General features: G+C 44.1%; 1 protein-coding gene across 1 annotated transcript in view; it reads left to right on the top strand.

The window, feature by feature from the left end:
* Positions 1-19,624, top strand: part of EEPD1 (endonuclease/exonuclease/phosphatase family domain containing 1) — a 67,412-nt gene that overhangs the window by 38,846 nt on the left and 8,942 nt on the right. The window contains exons 3-5 of the mRNA XM_063129661.1: positions 11,245-11,355; positions 12,860-12,994; positions 15,007-15,139. Of these exons, the coding sequence (XP_062985731.1) occupies positions 11,245-11,355; positions 12,860-12,994; positions 15,007-15,139 (379 nt within the window). The remainder of the gene's footprint in view (positions 1-11,244; positions 11,356-12,859; positions 12,995-15,006; positions 15,140-19,624) is intronic.

The raw sequence follows: 19,624 nt of genomic DNA, 5'->3' as shown, positions 1-19,624 counted from the left end.
TTTCAGTTGGCTTGAGTGCAAAGATGGGAGCAATTCTGTGAAGGATGTTGTTTTTTAACTATGTACCTTTCTGAATACGTACCATGCTGTGTGCAATGTGTGCTTCTCTAAATGAGTGATTTATAGCCTGCTCATGACCAGCCACTCACGGAAGTTTGCGGGTCAATTACATGATGACATGAACGACCAGGATGTCTCCCGTTGCAAATTCCTCCATGAAAAGAACCACTTTTAAAGTGATAACCTAAAAAAGCTGGGCTCATCCACCACTAGATGGCGCTGTCTCAATTGAAGTGAATGGAAGGGAAGTATTCAATTCAAGGCACATGGTGGCCCCTCTCCACCCGTATAATGCAGCCCATAACAGTTGCGCCCAAAATCAAGAAGCACAAACTCTCCGGGTAAGCTACACAATTTCCCCTTAATGTAAAGACGCTCATTGTATATGCTAGGCATGTTCAAATGCATTAGGCAAAGAGAGACAGGGGAACTGGTGCCACATTAAACTGAGTTTCTTACAGCTATTTTTTTACAAATGTTTCTACCTAAGGGTAGGATGCAACCTGTCAACTCTAAAAGAAAGGCTTAAAAGCAATCTTTAGCAGGGAATTTAACCTCTGTGACATGTGACTATCTGCGTGGCTACAGATCTTCACCTACTCTGTAGATTCATAGAAGAGCTAAGCAGGTTATTGAACCTGGATCTCTCAACTCCTCCATGCTGAGCACTCTGGACAGTTTAGCTTGCTGCCTTCCTTTTGCAGTGCAGTTTCATCTGTATTTCCTAAAGCTAACCTGGGGATTGCATGACGCTTTTAGCTGCGCTTTTAGGCTGGACCTTTTACAACTTAACATCTCATAACCTTTAAATAGGAGAAACTTGAGTTCAGACTCTTTTGTTGCTGTGTAGCTGGTCGGATAGCTGGTTTAGGATAGAGGTTAAGAAAGTGAGCTGGGAAGGAACGGATTCAAGACTTGCCTCACTGAATGTACTCGCTAGAGTAACTTTTGACAAGAGTCAATCTCAGCTTTCCATCTGCAATAATAGGATAACAATAACACCGATCTACCTTACAGAGTTGTTGTGCGGGTGTTCCTCGATCACAAGACTTGGAGATTCAGAAAACAGCCCAATTCGCCTCTGACCAATTCGGTTCCGAATCCCAGTCTTGATTTGGCAGTTCCCCTTAACACCAGCACTGATGTGGATGAATTCAATAATAATAATAATAATAACAACAACAACAACAACAATAATAACAACAACAACAACAACCCACCTTTCCCTTTGGATTGAGGTGGGGAACAACATCAATACAATATAAATCAAATACATAAAATTAATTAAAAGAGAATATAAAACCAATACAAAATAACAATCAACACATCTTTAAAAATCCTTAGGTTTCAAATTCATCTGGGTAGGCCTGTTGGAAAAGGCTAGCCTTTAAAGCTGTCTTAAATCAGAGAGAGAGTTAAGTTGACGAATCTCCTCTGGAAGGCCACTCCACAGTCTGGGGGCGACAGAACGAAAGGTCCTCTGGGTAACAGTTGTCAGCCTAGTTTTGGCTAAATGAAGTAAGTTCTCCCCAGAGGACCTGAGTGTGTGGGGTGGATTGTATGGGAGAAGGCAATCCCACAGGTAACCTGGACCCAAACCATTTGGGGCTTTAAAGGTAATGACCAACACTTTGTACTTCGCCTGGAAACTAATTGGCAGCCAGTGGAGTGATTTTAATGTTTGGGTAATATGCTCACCCCAAGATGTATTGGTGACCAACCTGGCTGCCATATTTTGAACTAGTTGAAGTTTCCGGACTAGGCACAAAGGTAACCCTATGTACATCACATTGCAGAAGTCGAGCCTCGAAGTTACCAGAGCATGCACTAACGTCTTTAGGTCTTTCAACTCTAGGAGAGGGCGCAGCTGGCATAACAGCCAAAGCTGATAGTAGGCACTCCTGGCTGCCGCATCTATCTGGGCTGTCATTTTGGAGCGACAATGCCCTGTAATATAGAGCCCACACAGAGGATCAATCTACCGTGGGGTGTGCTCCATTACAGTACAATCCTATAAAGGTTTACTCAGAAGGAAATTCCGCTCTGTTCAATGGGGCTTACTCACAGGCAAGTATGCACAGGATTGCAGCCTTAATGTGGGTGTCTGTAGCTTCCTGCGGAGTGGTGAGGTAGATTTTGTCACACATCAGGTGGAGCCGTGTGGTAAAATGGTTGCCTATATGCACTTAATCCTGCCCCTTCTCATTTTACTGGGAAGAGCCAGCCCATGCCAAAGCGTCATTGCCATTCTTATCCAGAGTTCAGCTGAGCTTCTGAAGAGTTGAACTCCTAACTGGTCCTTCAGCAGTTAACTGGCATTAGCTCCAGGATTGCTAAGTATTTGAGAAAGAGAGGACAGGGAGTTTTCCCACTGGAGATGAATATCAGAAAGACCTAGGCCTGTTTTTCCCAATCTGGTGCCCTCCATATGTTTAGTCTGCAATTCCTATCATTTCCAGCTGGCCTGGCCAATTGTCAAGAAAGATGGGAGTTGTAGCCCAAAACATCTGGAGGATACCAGGTTGGGGAAGACTGGTCGAGGAGAATAATCTGTCATTCTATACACGAATCAATTGTTGTTCTTTCTCATTCTTAATTTCTTTTTTTTTAAACCTTGCAGCAAATGATAAAACTTCAACATTTGCAACACTGCAAATGTTCACATCAGCTCCAGTCTTGTCTAATTCACTTAGCGCACTTGTTTCGTCTAGCCAAGATTAATTGTTAAGCCACCCAGCCAAAACTAACTGAATTAGTACACATTGTCTTTGGTTCGTGCAATTTGCTGGTTTATCGAAGTTGAAGCGAATTGAAATTAATTAAACCAAGTTGCCCTGAGGAAATTGCATCGTGGCAAATGGCCATATAAATCTCCCATGCTTGAACCTAAGACTTCTGCCAGCAAATAAACAGTAAGGTTGGGTCATATTGACCGCTATTACACCACAGCATTACAAACCTGAGAATCCCGTTTGGGGAGAGCTATTTGTTGTGCGGTTTCAAGAGAAAAGATTGCAATCTCTACGCGTTTGTGCAACGGTAGCTCACAATGTTTTCTGATGTTCAGGCTGTGAGTGCCGAACCTTATGTAGCCAAACGGCAACATCCCTGCACAGGAGGGTGGTCTCATCAGGCTTGGAGGAATCCCAAGGGTGTAAAATAGGGTGACCATATGGAATATCAACAGCTGTTATTTATATGTGTGCAGCACCTGGTGAAATTCCCTCTTCATTGCAACAGTTAAAGCTGGAGGAGCCCTGCCCTGTTTTAAATCTGGTCACTAGTATAGCTCCTGCAGCTTTAACTGTTGTGATGAAGAGGGAGTTTCACCAGGTTCTCCATATATACAAATGACACCTGCTGAAATTCCCTTTTCTATGCAACTGTTAACGATACAGGAGCCCTGTCCTCCTTTCCACATGGTCATCCTATGTAAAACAACTCTGTAAAGTGGGCTGATTTCCACGCTCCACCTTTCTTGAAGTCTACCACTGCTCTCTTTTTCCACTCTGACTTCTGAGTATGAGGAAACCCAAGAAGCAATACATTTAAACTGGGAGGAGAGTTTGCTGTCAGCTAACCTTCACAGAGGCTTGCTAACCACCCTGGACAACCCAACAACAAAGCATGGGTTCTCAAGGTGGTTTGCTCGAGAAAATAAGCCACATGACATGGTTAATAAGCCACCCTGGCTGCGTTCAGACAACATACTAACCCCACGGTTCAACAAACAACCCAGGGTTCAAAACAAACCACATTCAACCACTGAATGTGGGTTTGCGTGATGTGCGAACAGCCCCAAAGTATGTGTTCCACCACACAGTGACAGTTCTTCTGGACAAAGGCCCTTCCTTCACCTAAGGATTATCCCAGGAAAATGGAGGGATTGTCCCTGCCTGCTCCCAGGATGCCCTGTGTGTCATTTGGATGCACAGGGATGATCGCAGGATGATCCCGGGACGAAGGCAGGTGTAGAAACGGCCAAAGAATAGTTACTGCAGGCCTGGATTCAGGTACAGCTGCCAATGGTCTTGACAAGAAGAATGTCCTATGCAAGTTCCCTAAGAGAGGTTTTGAAGAAGCAAGGCCTTTGCTGTTAAGAAATGCGCTTTACCTAAGGCAGCAGAGTTGTCGGTTCTATTTGATGCTGCACAACAAACATAGATGTGTTCTCTTCTAGAGCAATCAAGCTAGCTTTTGTTCTGTTCCTTTTATTTGAGCACATCAATCTCCTTTTTCAAAATTCTTAAAAAAAAAATTAAATTAAGGAACACCAGCCTGTTGTTCAAATCAAGATTTTTGGCAGAGTACACTGCAGGTGCTCTGCATAGTAGTGATAGATGACTTTAAAAAACAAAATATCGCTGTCAAATGCTTCTCGGTTGGTATTCTGTTATGGGCACCTGCGCTATAAAGATAAGTGTTGTTCCAGTTTAAAACAGAGCTCCTTAATCTCAAACTATAAATATTTAAAATTAGAGGGATAACACTGGACCAAATTGAGGTTGGGTGTCCTTTCACAGATAGCTTCTCAAAGAAAAGAAAAGAAAGAACAGGTAGGTTAGGGGTGGACAACATGCTCCCCCAACCCTTCCATGCTCCAGTGTGGCTAACTGAGGCCTGGAAATTCTGTGGTGTGGCAGTGTCATCATCAACAACAAAAACAGCCACTTAAAAAGGATATATTCAGCTTGAAGCAAGCTAAATTTGTCCTTTTTCAGTTGTGGTAGCAGTTTGCCACCAAATTATGGAAGCAAACCGACTTTGTTTCTTGTTGCCGCCACATGTGAGATGCCAGAAGTGCAGTCCACGGGGCGTTCTGATGGATGGAAATTGGCCCTGGATCTCCCCAAATTGCCCACCCCTGCTGTAGGCGACACAGAGTTCATGGCATGGCAGTATATATCCCATAGCGCAGCCTTCCCCAACCTGGTGCCCTCCAAACTTTGGACTACAACTCCCAGCATTCCCCAGCCAGCTGGGAGGGCACCAGGATGGGGATAGCTGCTATAGAAGGGCCAGGGTGCATGGGTTTGGAGCCCTTAACAGTAGCATTAACTAATCTTAATCGGAAGAGATATCAAATCTGACCTTCCTTGGAGCAGGAACGTGACATTTTTTGTTCGGCAAAGCACATAGTGCATGATCGTCCATTGATCCATTTGGTCCAAGTTAAACCTTGATCTCGTCGCCAGGCTCAATAAAGTATGTTTTGGTTATGCTGCCAGAAAGGCATGCAGAAAAGCAGCAATAGAAATGTTTTTGTTGTTGCAGTTGTTGTTGCTATTGCATTTATATCCCGCTTTTTTTCCTCTTGCAAATAAGCCAAGGTGGCGGAACATGGTTCTCCTCCTCTCCGTGTCATCCTCACAACAACAACCCTGTGAGGTGGGTTAGGCTGAGAGTCACTGACTAGCCCAAAGTCATCCAGTGAGCTTCAGGGCTGAGTGGGGACAAGAACTCAGTTCTTCCAAGTCCCGACCCGACACTAACCACTACACCACAGTGGCTCTCTAGTCCTTTCCCTTTAACACTGGCTGGCAAATGGAGAATCCCATGTTGAGACTAATCTGATCGACATGCCACCTGCAAGCCAACAGCCATCTCTTTAAAAGGACTGAGTGGTATTCAAGTCAGCATGAATGTAGAATGACAGAATTGGAGGCTAGCCATTCCCCCTTTATATGAAGAGGGCATTCATTTTCGTTTTGCTTTTGGATAATAGACACTTCTTTCTTTAGCTTGTTCTAACCGCTGAGGCTGCCTCAGCATCCTCCATCAGATGGTCTACCTGATATAAAGCAGCACCGCTTCTTTGAAAATCAGTACAGCTGCTTTTGGAGAGGCCTTTTTCTTCTCCCTGGTGTTTTGAATGTAGTTCTTTTGTTGAGCCCTTTAAAAGGTCTCCTAAAACTGATGCTCTTGCTAGAATGCCTTTCTTCTCTCCACCCGACCATTAGTTTTCCTTTAATCCATTTCTTAGCCTTTAAACACACACACACACACACACATACACACCTGACTTCCTTGTTAATTTAAAATATTTGGCCAATTGAAATGCATTTAAATTGTTTTCATTTGCATTATAAAGTTTGGAAATGTAAAATACATGAAATACAGATAACAAAATTAAGGTAATACTGACAAGATATGAAGCCTTCTGCAAAGAAAAGAAAGAAAAAAGGATGTGATCCAGAGTTAAGTATGTGTGTATGTGTGTTTACGTGCCATTAATTCTGTTGAGAGAGCCTTAGCCATATGCACAACTTTGGTTTGATCATGCTGTTTGGGTGACCTTATATTTACATTCTTCTCTTATCTTTTTGAGATTAATAGTCTATTTATCTCGTTTTCTGTGCGAATCAACCTGGGTGGTGTGTATTCTGCAGTTCCACACATGAGAGAAAAACAGAATTGGGCATTGGATGTAGAATCCAGCATCCTGAAAATGTTGTCTTCCATTTTAAAAAGAAGCATGCTTCTAACCCTTATGGAGGAGAGTATAGTGCTGGACGCATGGGAGAGGAGAGGCATTCAGTAGGATTTCCAGTGGCCAAAGGGCAAGGCTTAAGTTCCGTGAACAGTTCATTGCCCCCTCCCTATCTATATAAATAAAAATGTAAATGTTCGTTCGAAACAGACGTTATATCTCCGAAAGTTCTTCACGATTGCTTTGAAATTTTGACACAACGTTGCATTCGAATACGCAAGCGTTGTTATGTAACTATGTTCTATATGGGGACAAAAGTTTGTCTTAAAATCGAAGAAATAGGCCTCCTCAAAACCAGTCCTGCTGATCATTGTGACATCGCCAACCAGTAGGCCAATCTGCTGCCTCGGCCTCCTCTCCTATTTGCATGTTCTCTCCTATTTGCTCTTATAGGTCATTGTGACATCGCCAACCAGTAGGCCAATCCACTGCCTCTGCCTCCTCTCCTATTTGCATGTTCTCTCACAATTGGTTGAGTGAATATAGATGTCACACCTGTGACAGTTACACGTTCTGAAGAAAGGTAACTGCCAGGAGTTTCCACTAACCTCCTCACCGTAAAACATCCTTTTAAAAAAATGAAACAGTAGGCCAAGCCACTGCATCTGACTCCTCTCCTATTTGCATGTTCTCTCACAATTGGGTGAGTGAGTATAGATGTCACACCTGTGACAGTTACACGTTCTAAAGAAAGGTAACTGCCAGGAGTTTCCACTAACCTCCTCACCGTAAAAACATCCTTTTTAAAAAACCAAAGAGTAGGCCAATCCACTGCCTCTGCCTCCTCTCCTATTTGCATGCTCTCTCACAATTGGCTGAGTGAATATAGATGTCACACCTGTGACAGTTACACGTTCTGAAGAAAGGTAACTGCCAGGAGTTTCCACTAACCTCCTCACCGTAAAACATCCTTTTAAAAAAATGAAACAGTAGGCCAAGCCACTGCATCTGACTCCTCTCCTATTTGCATGTTCTCTCACAATTGGGTGAGTGAGTATAGATGTCACACCTGTGACAGTTACACGTTCTAAAGAAAGGTAACTGCCAGGAGTTTCCACTAACCTCCTCACCGTAAAAACATCCTTTTTAAAAAACCAAAGAGTAGGCCAATCCACTGCCTCTGCCTCCTCTCCTATTTGCATGCTCTCTCACAATTGGCTGAGTGAATATAGATGTCACACCTGTGACAGTTACACGTTCTGAAGAAAGGTAACTGCCAGGAGTTTCCACTAACCTCCTCACCGTAAAAACATCCTTTTTTTAAAACCAAACAGCAGGCCAATCCACTGCCTCTGCCTCCTCTCCTATTTGCATGTTCTCTCACAATTGGGTGAGTGAATATAGATGTCACACCTGTGACAGTTACACGTTCTGAAGAAAGGTAACTGCCAGGAGTTTCCACTAACCTCCTCACCGTAAAAACATCCTTTTTTAAAAACCAAACAGTAGGCCAATCCACTGCCTCTGCCTCCTCTCCTATTTGCATGTTCTCTCACAATTGGCTGAGTGAATATAGATGTCACACCTGTGACAGTTACACGTTCTGAAGAAAGGTAACTGCCAGGAGATTCCACTAACCTCCTCACCGTAAAAACATCCTTTTTATAAAAACCAAACAATCTGCTTTACTTCATCCAAATAATGCCTCGCAGAAGATCACACTTAGGTCGCAGAGCAGAAGCAGTGCGACGAGAAATTGCAAATCAGACTGAGGAAGAACGGGCATCAGCAAACGAGAAAAAAAGAAAAAGAATGCCTCAAATACGTGCCAAGGAACCAGCCAAGCAACGTTCAGCCAGACTTGAGGATGCACGGTTGCGAGCACGGCAATCGCGTTCTACAGCTTCAGATCTGCTTTGTTCTCAACAGAATGAACGCGACAGGCTGAGAGTGGCTGAAAGACGTCAATGAGAAACAGCACATCAGCATCCACTGCCTCTGCCTCCTCTCCTATTTGCATGTTCTCTCACAATTGGGTGAGTGAATATAGATGTCACACCTGTGACAGTTACACGTTCTGAAGAAAGGTAACTGCCAGGAGTTTCCACTAACCTCCTCACCGTAAAAACATCCTTTTTTAAAAACCAAACAGTAGGCCAATCCACTGCCTCTGCCTCCTCTCCTATTTGCATGTTCTCTCACAATTGGCTGAGTGAATATAGATGTCACACCTGTGACAGTTACACGTTCTGAAGAAAGGTAACTGCCAGGAGATTCCACTAACCTCCTCACCGTAAAAACATCCTTTTTATAAAAACCAAACAATCTGCTTTACTTCATCCAAATAATGCCTCGCAGAAGATCACACTTAGGTCGTCGTACTCGCAGAGCAGAAGCAGTGCGACGAGAAATTGCAAATCAGACTGAGGAAGAACGGGCATCAGCAAACGAGAAAAAAAGAAAAAGAATGCCTCAAATACGTGCCAAGGAACCAGCCAAGCAACGTTCAGCCAGACTTGAGGATGCACGGTTGCGAGCACGGCAATCGCGTTCTACAGCTTCAGATCTGCTTTGTTCTCAACAGAATGAACGCGACAGGCTGAGAGTGGCTGAAAGACGTCAATGAGAAACAGCACATCAGCATCAAACACGACTCCGTGGTAAACAATCACACGATTACAATCGCCTTGCATTCCGGTACAACCCAGCTGATGATTATAGTTTGAGGCGGCATGTTCTCATCGGCACTATGACTGAAGTGTGTCCTTATTGCAAGGCTCTTAAGTTTAATGGAGAAACAAAAGGAATGTGTTGCGCTGCTGGAAAAATTAAACTCCCTCAGCTTGGAGAACCACCAGAGCCATTACAAACTTTGCTTGCCGGATATACTGCAGAATCAAAGCATTTCCTATCTAACATCAGGAAATACAACTCATGCTTCCAAATGATGTCGTTCGGCGCAGAAATCGTAACAGCTCCATTTATGCCAACTTTCAAAGTCAAAGAACAAATTTATCATAAAGCCGGCTCCTTCCTTCCGTTTCAAGATAGTCAACATAAATTCCTACAAATGTATTTCATTGGTGATGGCAATGATGAATTGAATGCACGCTGCGGAATTTATACCGGCATAAAAAGTTCCATCGTTTCAAAACTGCAACAGCTACTTCACGAAAAAAACAATTTAGTACATTTGTTCAAAACAGCAATTGACATGATGCCATCTGATACACACAAGATTGTTATTCATGCTGACAAAACGCCTGATGGAGAACATGTGCGTGGATTCAATGCTCCAACTATGGACGAAGTGGCAATTGTTATAGTCGGAGATCAATCTTGACAGGACCTTTCAAAGGTGAAGATGTCCTCATTCCTCGCATTCCTATGATTCCAACAGATATGCCATTTCAATTTAAGAGATTGCAATTCCCAATTCGATTGGCGTTTGCAATCACCATCAACAAAGCTCAGGGCCAATCTTTAGAATTGTGCGGTTTAGATCTAGACACAGATTGCTTCTCACATGGACAATTATATGTTGCGTGTTCTAGAGTCGGCAAACCAGACAATCTCTGTATCTACACAGACAATGGAACAACTAAAAATATTGTATATCCACAAGCATTGTGAAATTAAACATATTAGAAACATCCGCTTTGTCTTTTCTTTCTTTTCAATTTAACCAGACTGAGCCACAGCAACGCGTGGCAGGGTACAGCTAGTAACTAATAAAAGCAGAATGAATAATGCAAAATTACGCAAATATATGCAAATATGGCACATTGTTTTAACTGTTTTTACTGTTTGTAAATTATATATTGTTTTAACTTGGTTCGTGGTTTAATTTGTTTTTAACTGTGCATATTTATTGTTTTATACTGTATGCTTTTATCTGTACACTGCTCTGAGACCTTAATGATATAGGGCGGGATATAAATGTTTTAAATTAATTAATTAAATAAATAAATAAATAAATAAGTCATAGAATTCAGCTTTTTCTTAGCCCGGAGTTGGTGCAGATTTTTATTATTTGAAACTTGCAACATGCACTTCAAAGTGCCCACAATCAGATGCAGCATAGCTACCTAATTTTAGTTTTTAAATTTAATTGAATTGGGGTATTTCTAGCCCGTCTTTCTTCCATCACGAGCTCAATGGATCACATAGGGTTCCCAGGTAGCCTCCCGTCCAGACACTGACCAGATACAGACCAGCTTAGGTTCAGCCAGTTGGCTGCACCATGTGCTCTCCTACCATGCTTACCCTCCATGGATGTCATCCTCCAGGTCCCCACTGGTTCTTGCCCTGGGTGTCCTCCTGCTTAGAAGGGGGCACACCCAGAGCCTCACCAGACCTTTTAGTTGTTTAACTCAATGTGTCCCTCGTGTGACATCATAATGCTTCCCTCATGTCACATACACTCATGTGCCCTGGCCACCCAGTTTAGGAAGAAGTGGCCTGTTAGGCCATCAAGACTTTCTGGTTCCTAAACCAGCCCATCTCAGCTTGGCGTAATCCAGAGATGTTGGACATCAACTTCCATCAATCCCAGCCAGCATGACCAAGCATGGGAGTGGCAGTGCAGCACATCTGGAGGGCAGCAGGTTGGGGAAGGCCCTTGGCTGGTGCCCAACCATTCCCACCCCTGACCCTAGCTCTGTAAAGAGTGGCCTCCTTCAGCCTGGTTGTAAAACCCAGCAAAGATCCTGAGTAATGCCCATTTCTTTTCTTTTTGGGGGGTTCCTTTTCAGTTTTGCATGGAGTTGAACCAGCCAACCCTGCCAAACATCCGCAAGTGGAAGGGCCCTCGAGGATGCTGGAAAGGAGTTATTTCAGAGAAGGCCTCAGGCCAGTCACAGAAGGTAGGCTAGTTCAAGCCTCTTGGCCTTCTTGCAGCGTTCTGTTTCCATCCAGCCAAGGACACAGTTGCTCTTGTTTGATTTTGTTATTTGTTGAGGATTGCATTTTTCTTCTGCTTTGAGCTGACTTCTCATAACTGGCTTTTCCCTGGAACTTATTATTGATTTTGGAAATACTCCTTCTTCATCTTTTGTCGAAGTGCAGCAAGTTTTGTGCCAGGAAGGAAAGTGAAGGGTTTTATTTAAATGCATTTTAAAGATAAAATGCATATGTGAGTGTAATATTCTGCTTGCCATCGCCCAGTATGTTTATTTATTTATAGATTTTGAAACTACCTATCCGATGGCTGATGGTAGTACAGATATTGACTATGTTAAAATGCTGATTAAAAAAGGACCTGAGCAGAAGAAGATACTCTGTACAATATGTACAGTATTCTTATGGAGCTCTTTCTCAAAGCATATATGTATTCAAATAAATAAATAAATGAAGGTTAAAACTGATTACAGTGATAAACAAAATCACAGAAATTCAGTTTTGCTCAGTCGCAATCACAGGTTCAAATAAATTGCCCTGAAAACATGGCTGTCAAGTCTGCTTCTTTTTGGTAGCCTACAGTCAAGGATTGTGTGCTGCCAGCAGGGCCGGGCAAAGCTGGTAATAGGCCCGGCCCAGATGGGAAATGTAGGCCCCATTTCAAACTGCTCATTTAAGTATTTTTTAATCAGTTCTAAATACATATGAACTAGAACAATTTATAACAAAGGTAATAGCAAGCACTTTTATTCAAGATGTATATAAGACATCACTTCTTCACATTCAGAAGTGCTTTACGTGCTTTTCTTTGGGCAAATTCATCAACAACAACAGAAAAATCAAGCAACTTTGCCTTGCTACTGTTAATGTTCAAAACTGCTAATCCATTCAATCCATTCAAATTTTGATTGACACATGCCGTGCTTCTTCAAGTATATCATTCCATTTCTTTCTCAGTTTCAAGATATCTGCCCATAGTTGATCAATGTTGTCCTTTTCCACATCTAATGAGGCATCATGAGTTTCTGTTACCAAGTTGATCTCATGGATCATTGTGAGAAGTAGGCCTCATCAAAGTCGTAGGCCCATGCCAACTGCCCCCACTGCCCGCCCCCCTCTGCCCAGCCCTGGCTGCCAGGGGGAGGATGAGACATCAGAGTGTGACCATGGGCTGTTCCTGGGTTCTGGGGTGGCTTGTTACCCAAAGTAACAATCCACCCTGCCCGGGTTCGAACAACATGTTAAGCCACAGCTGCCCACATTCACAATGGCATCCAGCACACACTACAAGCCACCATGGCTTATTTAAGCCATGCTGTTGGCCCCTGCTTGTACAAACCCAGCCCTGTGAGTGGATGCGTAGGGGTTTGATCCAGACTTGCTTTGTATTGACCCATTGCAATCAATGGGACTTAAGGTCGTCGTTTTGGAACGGTCTTTCTGAGCTTGCTTTTCCTTTTTGCCTCCCAGTTTGCAGAATACTCTGGCTTCTTGTGGGACACCACAGCAGGGATTGAGCTGAAGGATGCTGCCTCCCATGAGAACGCGCACACCAACGGCAACGGGAGGCAGGCATACCCTCACCCTTACGTGGCCCACTTCAAGGTAACAGTCCTCAAGAGAGAAGCTTGCCTTTCCCATGTGAAGAATTCCAGAAATGGTTGGAGATGAAAATGCACAGATATGTTTTGAAAGTTAAGAAGAGTACTTCAGGGAGCACTCCTGTGCATATTTTGACGGAAGAACGACCTACCATTCCTAGCATGCTGGGAGTCATAGGATTGTTTTCCCCTGTCTAAATATGCATAGCATTGCACCCTTAATGCTTTACTGGGCCAAATGAAACAGCTGTGCAGTGTATCCTGGGCATATAGTCGGCTATTAGGTATATCTTGGCCCTGTTTGATAGCAATATACTATCCCAAGCGTACAAACAGGTCAAAGGTCTATTGTGATTACTATTAACATTTAGATACCACATTGGCCCCATTCAGAAGACGCCTTAAATCACGGCTTTAACCACGGTGCTTAAGCTAGAAAGCCGGGCTGTGTTCAGAAGACACCTTAAACCATGGCTTTAACCATGGTGAATAACGCTTTTTGCTTCAGTCACCATGGTTAAAGCCATGGTTTAAAGTGTCTTCTGAACACGGCCCGGCTTTCTAGCTTAAGTACCATGGTTAAAGCCGTGGTTTAAGGTGTCTTCTGAATGGGGCCCTTATATGCTAAGAAGCCATTAAGGAGATTCAGCAATTTAAAACAATAAAACCTTTTGGCAATTACTTTCAGCAGTTAATAAGAATAAACCTGTCTTGCTCGGCGATCGTCTTGCTTGCAGCTTCTGAGGATGCTTGTGAACAACAAGAGCAGGCTTGTGTTAAGGGTGCTGTGTTTGAAGATTGGCAGAAGTGCCGCTCTTTCTTGCATTATCCCGCCTTCCCTCCAGTTGAGCCACATGCAGTCCAGGCAACATGCACAGTTCTCGCCACAGCCTCACTTTATCCTCATAAAAACCCTGCGAGGGAGGGAGGCTGAGAGACAGTGACTGGCCCAGTAAGATTCATGGCTAAGAAGGGATTTGAATTCAGGTCTCTCTGGCCCTAATCCAAATCTAAGCACGGCAAAACACTGCCTTGTTTGGTGGCACTGTTGGTTATTTGTTTTAAGTGAATAAGCCTGGCCTACTCCCAGACACTTCCTCATGAGAGTAGGTGCAGACAGTAAGTTGTTAACTGCTCATGAAATTCAGATTTCATGGAACTAAAACGGTGAAATCCTGTGGCTCCCAAAAACCCTGCCTTGGTCACTGCAGTAAATCAGCATCTCCCTTCCTTCCATGACAGTGATTGAACCCTATGGGCTGCCTCCCAGCTGTTACATTCCAACCAATGGCTTCTTTATATCTCATCCCGCCCACCGGGGCAGTTGGGAGACCCGGAAGGGTGTCAAGAGGGCTGTCTGTATACCCTGTGGTGGCTGTGCAGTGGCGTTGCATGTTTATACGAGGCAGCCATCGACTCGCAAACACCAAGGGCGCTTGTTTGACAGAACTGCGCACTGAAAAAGGAGTTGACTTACTGCAGCTTTTTCCTTTGCTGTGAGGTCACCACTTTCTTTCCATTGTCTGTTGGTGGTGACCTTGCTTCAGCTTCAAGCTGGGGCATTCCCAGGGGCGGATCAAGGCCCAGGCCTGGATAGGATGTGGTAAGCCGGGAAGGCAGGGCAGAGGGCAGGAGGCGAGCTTGACCAGCCAAATGGCTGCGGCTTTTTGGGTCGGAAAGTTCATGTTTCTTCCTGCAATGAAGATTAATGTTCCCACCCCACAGCTGCGATGCTGTGGGGTTTCAAGGAACAAGCAGCAAAGGCATCATCAAGACTCAGCCTTGGTATGAAGGAAGGAGTGTTAAAGGTGACGTGTTTTCAGCCAGCTTTCCCCAACCTGGTGCCTACAGGTGTATCAGACTGCAGTTCCCATCTCTGCCAGACAGCACCTGACCATGTTCTCTGGGGATGGTAGGAGTTGTAGTCCAAGACATCTGCAGGTTGGGGAGAGCTGTCATGAGCAGCCCCAAGAAAATCTGATCCTTTCTTTGTGAACACTGTTTGCATCTGCCTAGGTTGGAATGAACGACCTCACACTGGTTAACCTTCATCTGGCCCCTTTGCCTTCAGTGGGAGAAAATGCTGTGAAGAACCATAATAGCCACAAATTAGCTGCCTTTGCACAGACTCTGCAGGAGACGCTGAAAGGTAAGGCCGGAACTCTCTCTCTCTCTCTCCCCCCCCCCCCCCCCCCCCGCTGTCAACCAGCTCAATCAAAAGGAATGAAAACTAGGGAATGGGACTCTTCATCCATTTCATTTTTAAAACCAGCGCTCAGCAGTTGCTACAGCCCATCAATGGCTACAGCCCATTGATTGCTACAGCCCATCAATGGCTTATTTAAGCCATGGTAAAAACAGTTTGCTGCAGCTTGAATATTTACAATGGCTGCAGGCACCGTTGGTTCCTGACGCATGTTTTTAAAAGTGGACTTAGATGATGATGCCTGCCTTTGTCCCTTCAGCCATCTTCTTAGACCAGCCATTCCCTCTTGTCTTTCACTTGGTCAGGAATGCCCCTTTTAACTGTATTTATGAAATAAATTTCAAAAATGGCATCTGCAGAGTGATTTATTGGGAGGACTTTTTCACCCTAATCAAAAATTAATTTAATCCAATGTATTAATTGATTAAGAGTGCAATCCTAACAACATTTAGACAGAATGTTCATAATATTTAGACAGAACATTCATTCCTCCCCCAGCAACCTGTGCCTGCGAGGAATGCTGAGAGTGGTAGGACTTTTTTCTGCCTAAACTTGCTTAGGGTTGCGCCCTATATGTGGTAGTCCCAATGTCAGATGGCAACTGGAAATGCTTATTTCTCCAACATCCTTATCCCTGATACTGGGCTGGTTCAGACAACACACTAAACCATGCTGCTTAACCACAAAATGGTTAAAGGAATGCATTAAGGTCAATGCATTCCGTTAACCATTTTGTGGTTAAGCAGCATGGTTTAGCATGTTGTCTGAACCAGGCCATAGTGAGTTTGGGAGTCTTTAGGAAAGGGCAGATAGGCCATGCTAGGCCTAGGAATCTTGGGACAACAGGGAGGCTCTCGGTTTCTGGATTTTGGAATGAAGAGATGAATTAAGTTAGTCTATGTGAATGAGAGAGAGAATATGTAAGGTCAGTATGTCCATGAAGTGCATGTACTTATATGGTTGTGGGGTTTGTGTGCCACTGAGAGCTATTTGTGCTTGTGCATAGTTTTCAAAACCTATCTGTAAGGCATGCTATTGGGCATTGTGGTAGCCGTCATTTTGCATACATGGAGTAGAGCCTCTGTAGGGCATGATCCATCACAGCAAATGTATGAAATATACATTACTCTTGATTTTAAATTAGTTTAAGGATTGCTCTGCGATGTCAGAGTCTGCTTTCTATGCCTTATGGTGCTCCCCATTATTATTATTAATATTATTAATATTACTTTTTAAAATCATTTTTTATTGTGAATATAGGCAAATATAACAGAAAATACATTGTGAAAATGGAGGGGGGGGGAGCCATACATTAAGTATATAGGATTATCGGCAGTTTCCATGTGTACCATTCATTAAAAAAAAAGGAGAGAGTTATACAAAGCTTTCAAGAAAAGCAGACCAGATATCTGTGTATTGTCCATTTGCAAGTTGCATCTATATAACACCTGTTCAAAAGTTGATGATGTTATTAAGTCCTCGATCCATTGCATTATGGGAGGTGTGGATTTGTCCTTCCAATGTGATAGTATAAGTCCTTTGGCCACGTTGCGCCCCATTATGCATTCAAAGCCCAGCTGCAGCCATGTGTTTCCAGGGGCATGTTTAAAGATAACATGCCCTGGTGTTGGTTTTTAGTGGCATATTGTCTCTAGTTGTGCTACCAGAAATGTCCAGAAATACACCTCCAATATTGAGTGGTTAGGAACATAATGCACACAAGAAACTGAATTCTGCATGTCAAGCATTATAAATAAGAATATCAGAAGAGCTGTTGCTGGATCAAACCAAGGGTCCATCTAGACCAGCATTCCGTTCACACACAGTGGCCAACCAGCTCTCTGTAGGAAGCCCACAAGTAAGGCATGAGTGCAACCGTCCCGTCCCACCTAGGTTTCCTTGCCACTGCTGGAAATAGCATATAGCCATCAAGGCTAGTAGCCATTGATAGCTTTCTCCGCCATGAATTTGTCCAATCCCTTTTTAAAGCCTTCCAAAGTGGTGGCCATCACTACTTCTTGCAGTAATGAATTCCATAGTTTAACTATGTGCTGTGTGAAAAAGTACTTCCTTTTACCTGTCCTGAATCTCCCACCAATCAGCTTCATGGCATGACCCCATTGGGTTCTAGGATTATGAGGGGGGTGGGGGGAATCTCCATATCTACTATCTCCACACCATGCATAAGTTTGTACACTTCTGTCACTATCCTAACACCTGCCTTGAGTTAGGCATTGTTGACTTCCATGAAGCTATTCCATCGAGCATGCATGTTTAACATGATGCCCTTCAGACGCCCAACTGCCCTGGAGGGGGGACGAGATGAAGGGAAGCCATCGGCTGGAGTGCAGGCAGTGTGGGGAGTTCCACTGTTGGGTTGTGCAGCCGTGGCCCAGAACACCATTTACCAGTTCATAGTTAAACATCCAGTACCAGATTGGGCTGTAAGGATCCTACAGGGGTCAGTGACTTTTGTGAAGGGATGGAGAAGAAGAAATGTGGAAGGAGGGCACTATGCAAACTACCTAGAAAAAGGGAGCCGGCTAGAATGGGCGGCACTGCCGAATCATTCCATGCGTGTTTTTTAAGCCATGTGCTGTGTTTCTTGAAATGCCACAGACCAGCCTTCCCTGACCTGGTGGCCTCCAGATGTTTTGGACTTACACTCCCATCAGCCCCAAAGATCAGGAATGCTGGGAGTTGTAGTCTAAAACATTTGGAAGACACCACATTGGGGAAGGCCACTAGACCACAGGAATGGATCTGGTGTTCGACTGAATGTAATGCCTAGAAATTTGAGCCTGCCTACGTTGCATGTTACTCACCCGGCTCCTTGAGCCTGTTTCCTCCATTTCTAATCTTAGCCCTTCTCCTGGCCCTTAGGGGTTAGATTCAGTGGGATTCCTGTAAAGCCATTGTGATTTCGCCATCGTTAATATAGTTACGGGGCCTCTGTTGGGGGATCAGAGCATTTTGCTGTTTAACAAAGGCTAAAAATGTTGGATGACTTGGCTCAAATTTTCAAGGTCAGCAGCTTAAAACATTCTGATTCAACACCCATCTCCAGTTTCAGAAGAGATCCATGAAGAGCACAATTAATAAACATGCGACCTATCTTGTTTTTGTTGATGTTGTTGTTGTTTGTTTGTTTCAGTTGCAAAGCATCAGTTAGGATTACACTATCGTGTGTGTGTGTGTGTGTGTGTGTGTGTGTGTGTGTGTGTGTGTGTGTAGGGAGCTATACAGACCTGATCCGGGCTCAGCACTACTTTGAAAGACTGCAGCTACTGTAGCTAAAGCCAAGCATGCTGTGCCAACATTTAATTAGGCCCCCCCTCCTTTTAATGTGTATTTTAAAGTTAGAAAACAGCTTCCAGAGTGATTCTTCTCTCCTCCCATTAGGCAAGTATTGATTTCTTTGTGGTTCAAATGGAGTTGAAAATAGTATTGCTTTTTTCGGTTAAATGGAAGCCATTCTCAGCAACGTTCTGTGACGTGAGCAGTGTGATCCTCAGTATATTTACTAAGAAAGAAGTCTCACTTACGTCAATAGAATTTACCCCTTAGTCATCATAATGGGTCATTCAAGGGCAACTTCCCTACAGGGGCAACAAACGTACCTGGCTTCCTTCACTGTCTGCAATCTCAGGGCCTCACACCTGCTTTCCCCTTATTGGGGCAGTGTGGTCACTGCCACTTTCATGTTGCTTCCACCCCATTCGGGCTAATGTCTACCTCAGGGGTGTTGAACCTCTTTCATCCCGAGGGCCAAATTCAGTCTCAGAGCAGTTCTCGGGGGCCACGTTCCGGTGGTGGGCGGGGCTGAAGGCAAAAGGCACAGGGCCAAAAATGAAAGGAGCAAGGCCAGACTACCAAAACTACCAATGTATTTTAGCTTAGGCTCTGCTCAATGACATTTCAGGGACTGTGGTTAGTGAAACTGTGGTCCACTGTGGTTTGCACTAACCACACGCCGTGCTATTGCACACAACACCATAAGACCGGCTCATGTCCCGGTTTCCTAAGCCACACACTAACCACAAACCGTTCAGCTGAGCTCCTGGGTCCTCTGAATGCTCCACCCCGTATCCCAGCATCCTTTGCGGTACGAGCACCTGGGTGGCCTTTATCAGGTTGCTCCTTTTGTCCAATTCAATTCTGATTCTGGTGAGTGTTGACATGGAGGATCCGGGTGCCACCCCCTCTCTCACCAGGTAGAACACTCACCACCATTTTCTTCTCTGGCAGTTACGAGCACGACTCCTGCTTTTACTTTCCCCTGTGGCCATTTTGATCAGCGACTGACAGGTAGAAATAGTAATTTTATGGGCCCTGGAGGGAGGGAGGGTCAGCGAGAGGGGATTCTGAAGGCCTTTCACTTGGACACATGAAGGATCATAGCAATTGATAGATGATGGCTCATAGATG

This window comes from Elgaria multicarinata, chromosome 1 (assembly GCF_023053635.1).
Source record: "Elgaria multicarinata webbii isolate HBS135686 ecotype San Diego chromosome 1, rElgMul1.1.pri, whole genome shotgun sequence".
NCBI classification, from domain to species: Eukaryota; Metazoa; Chordata; class Lepidosauria; order Squamata; family Anguidae; genus Elgaria; species Elgaria multicarinata.
This window is presented reverse-complemented; position numbering and strand designations above follow the sequence as displayed.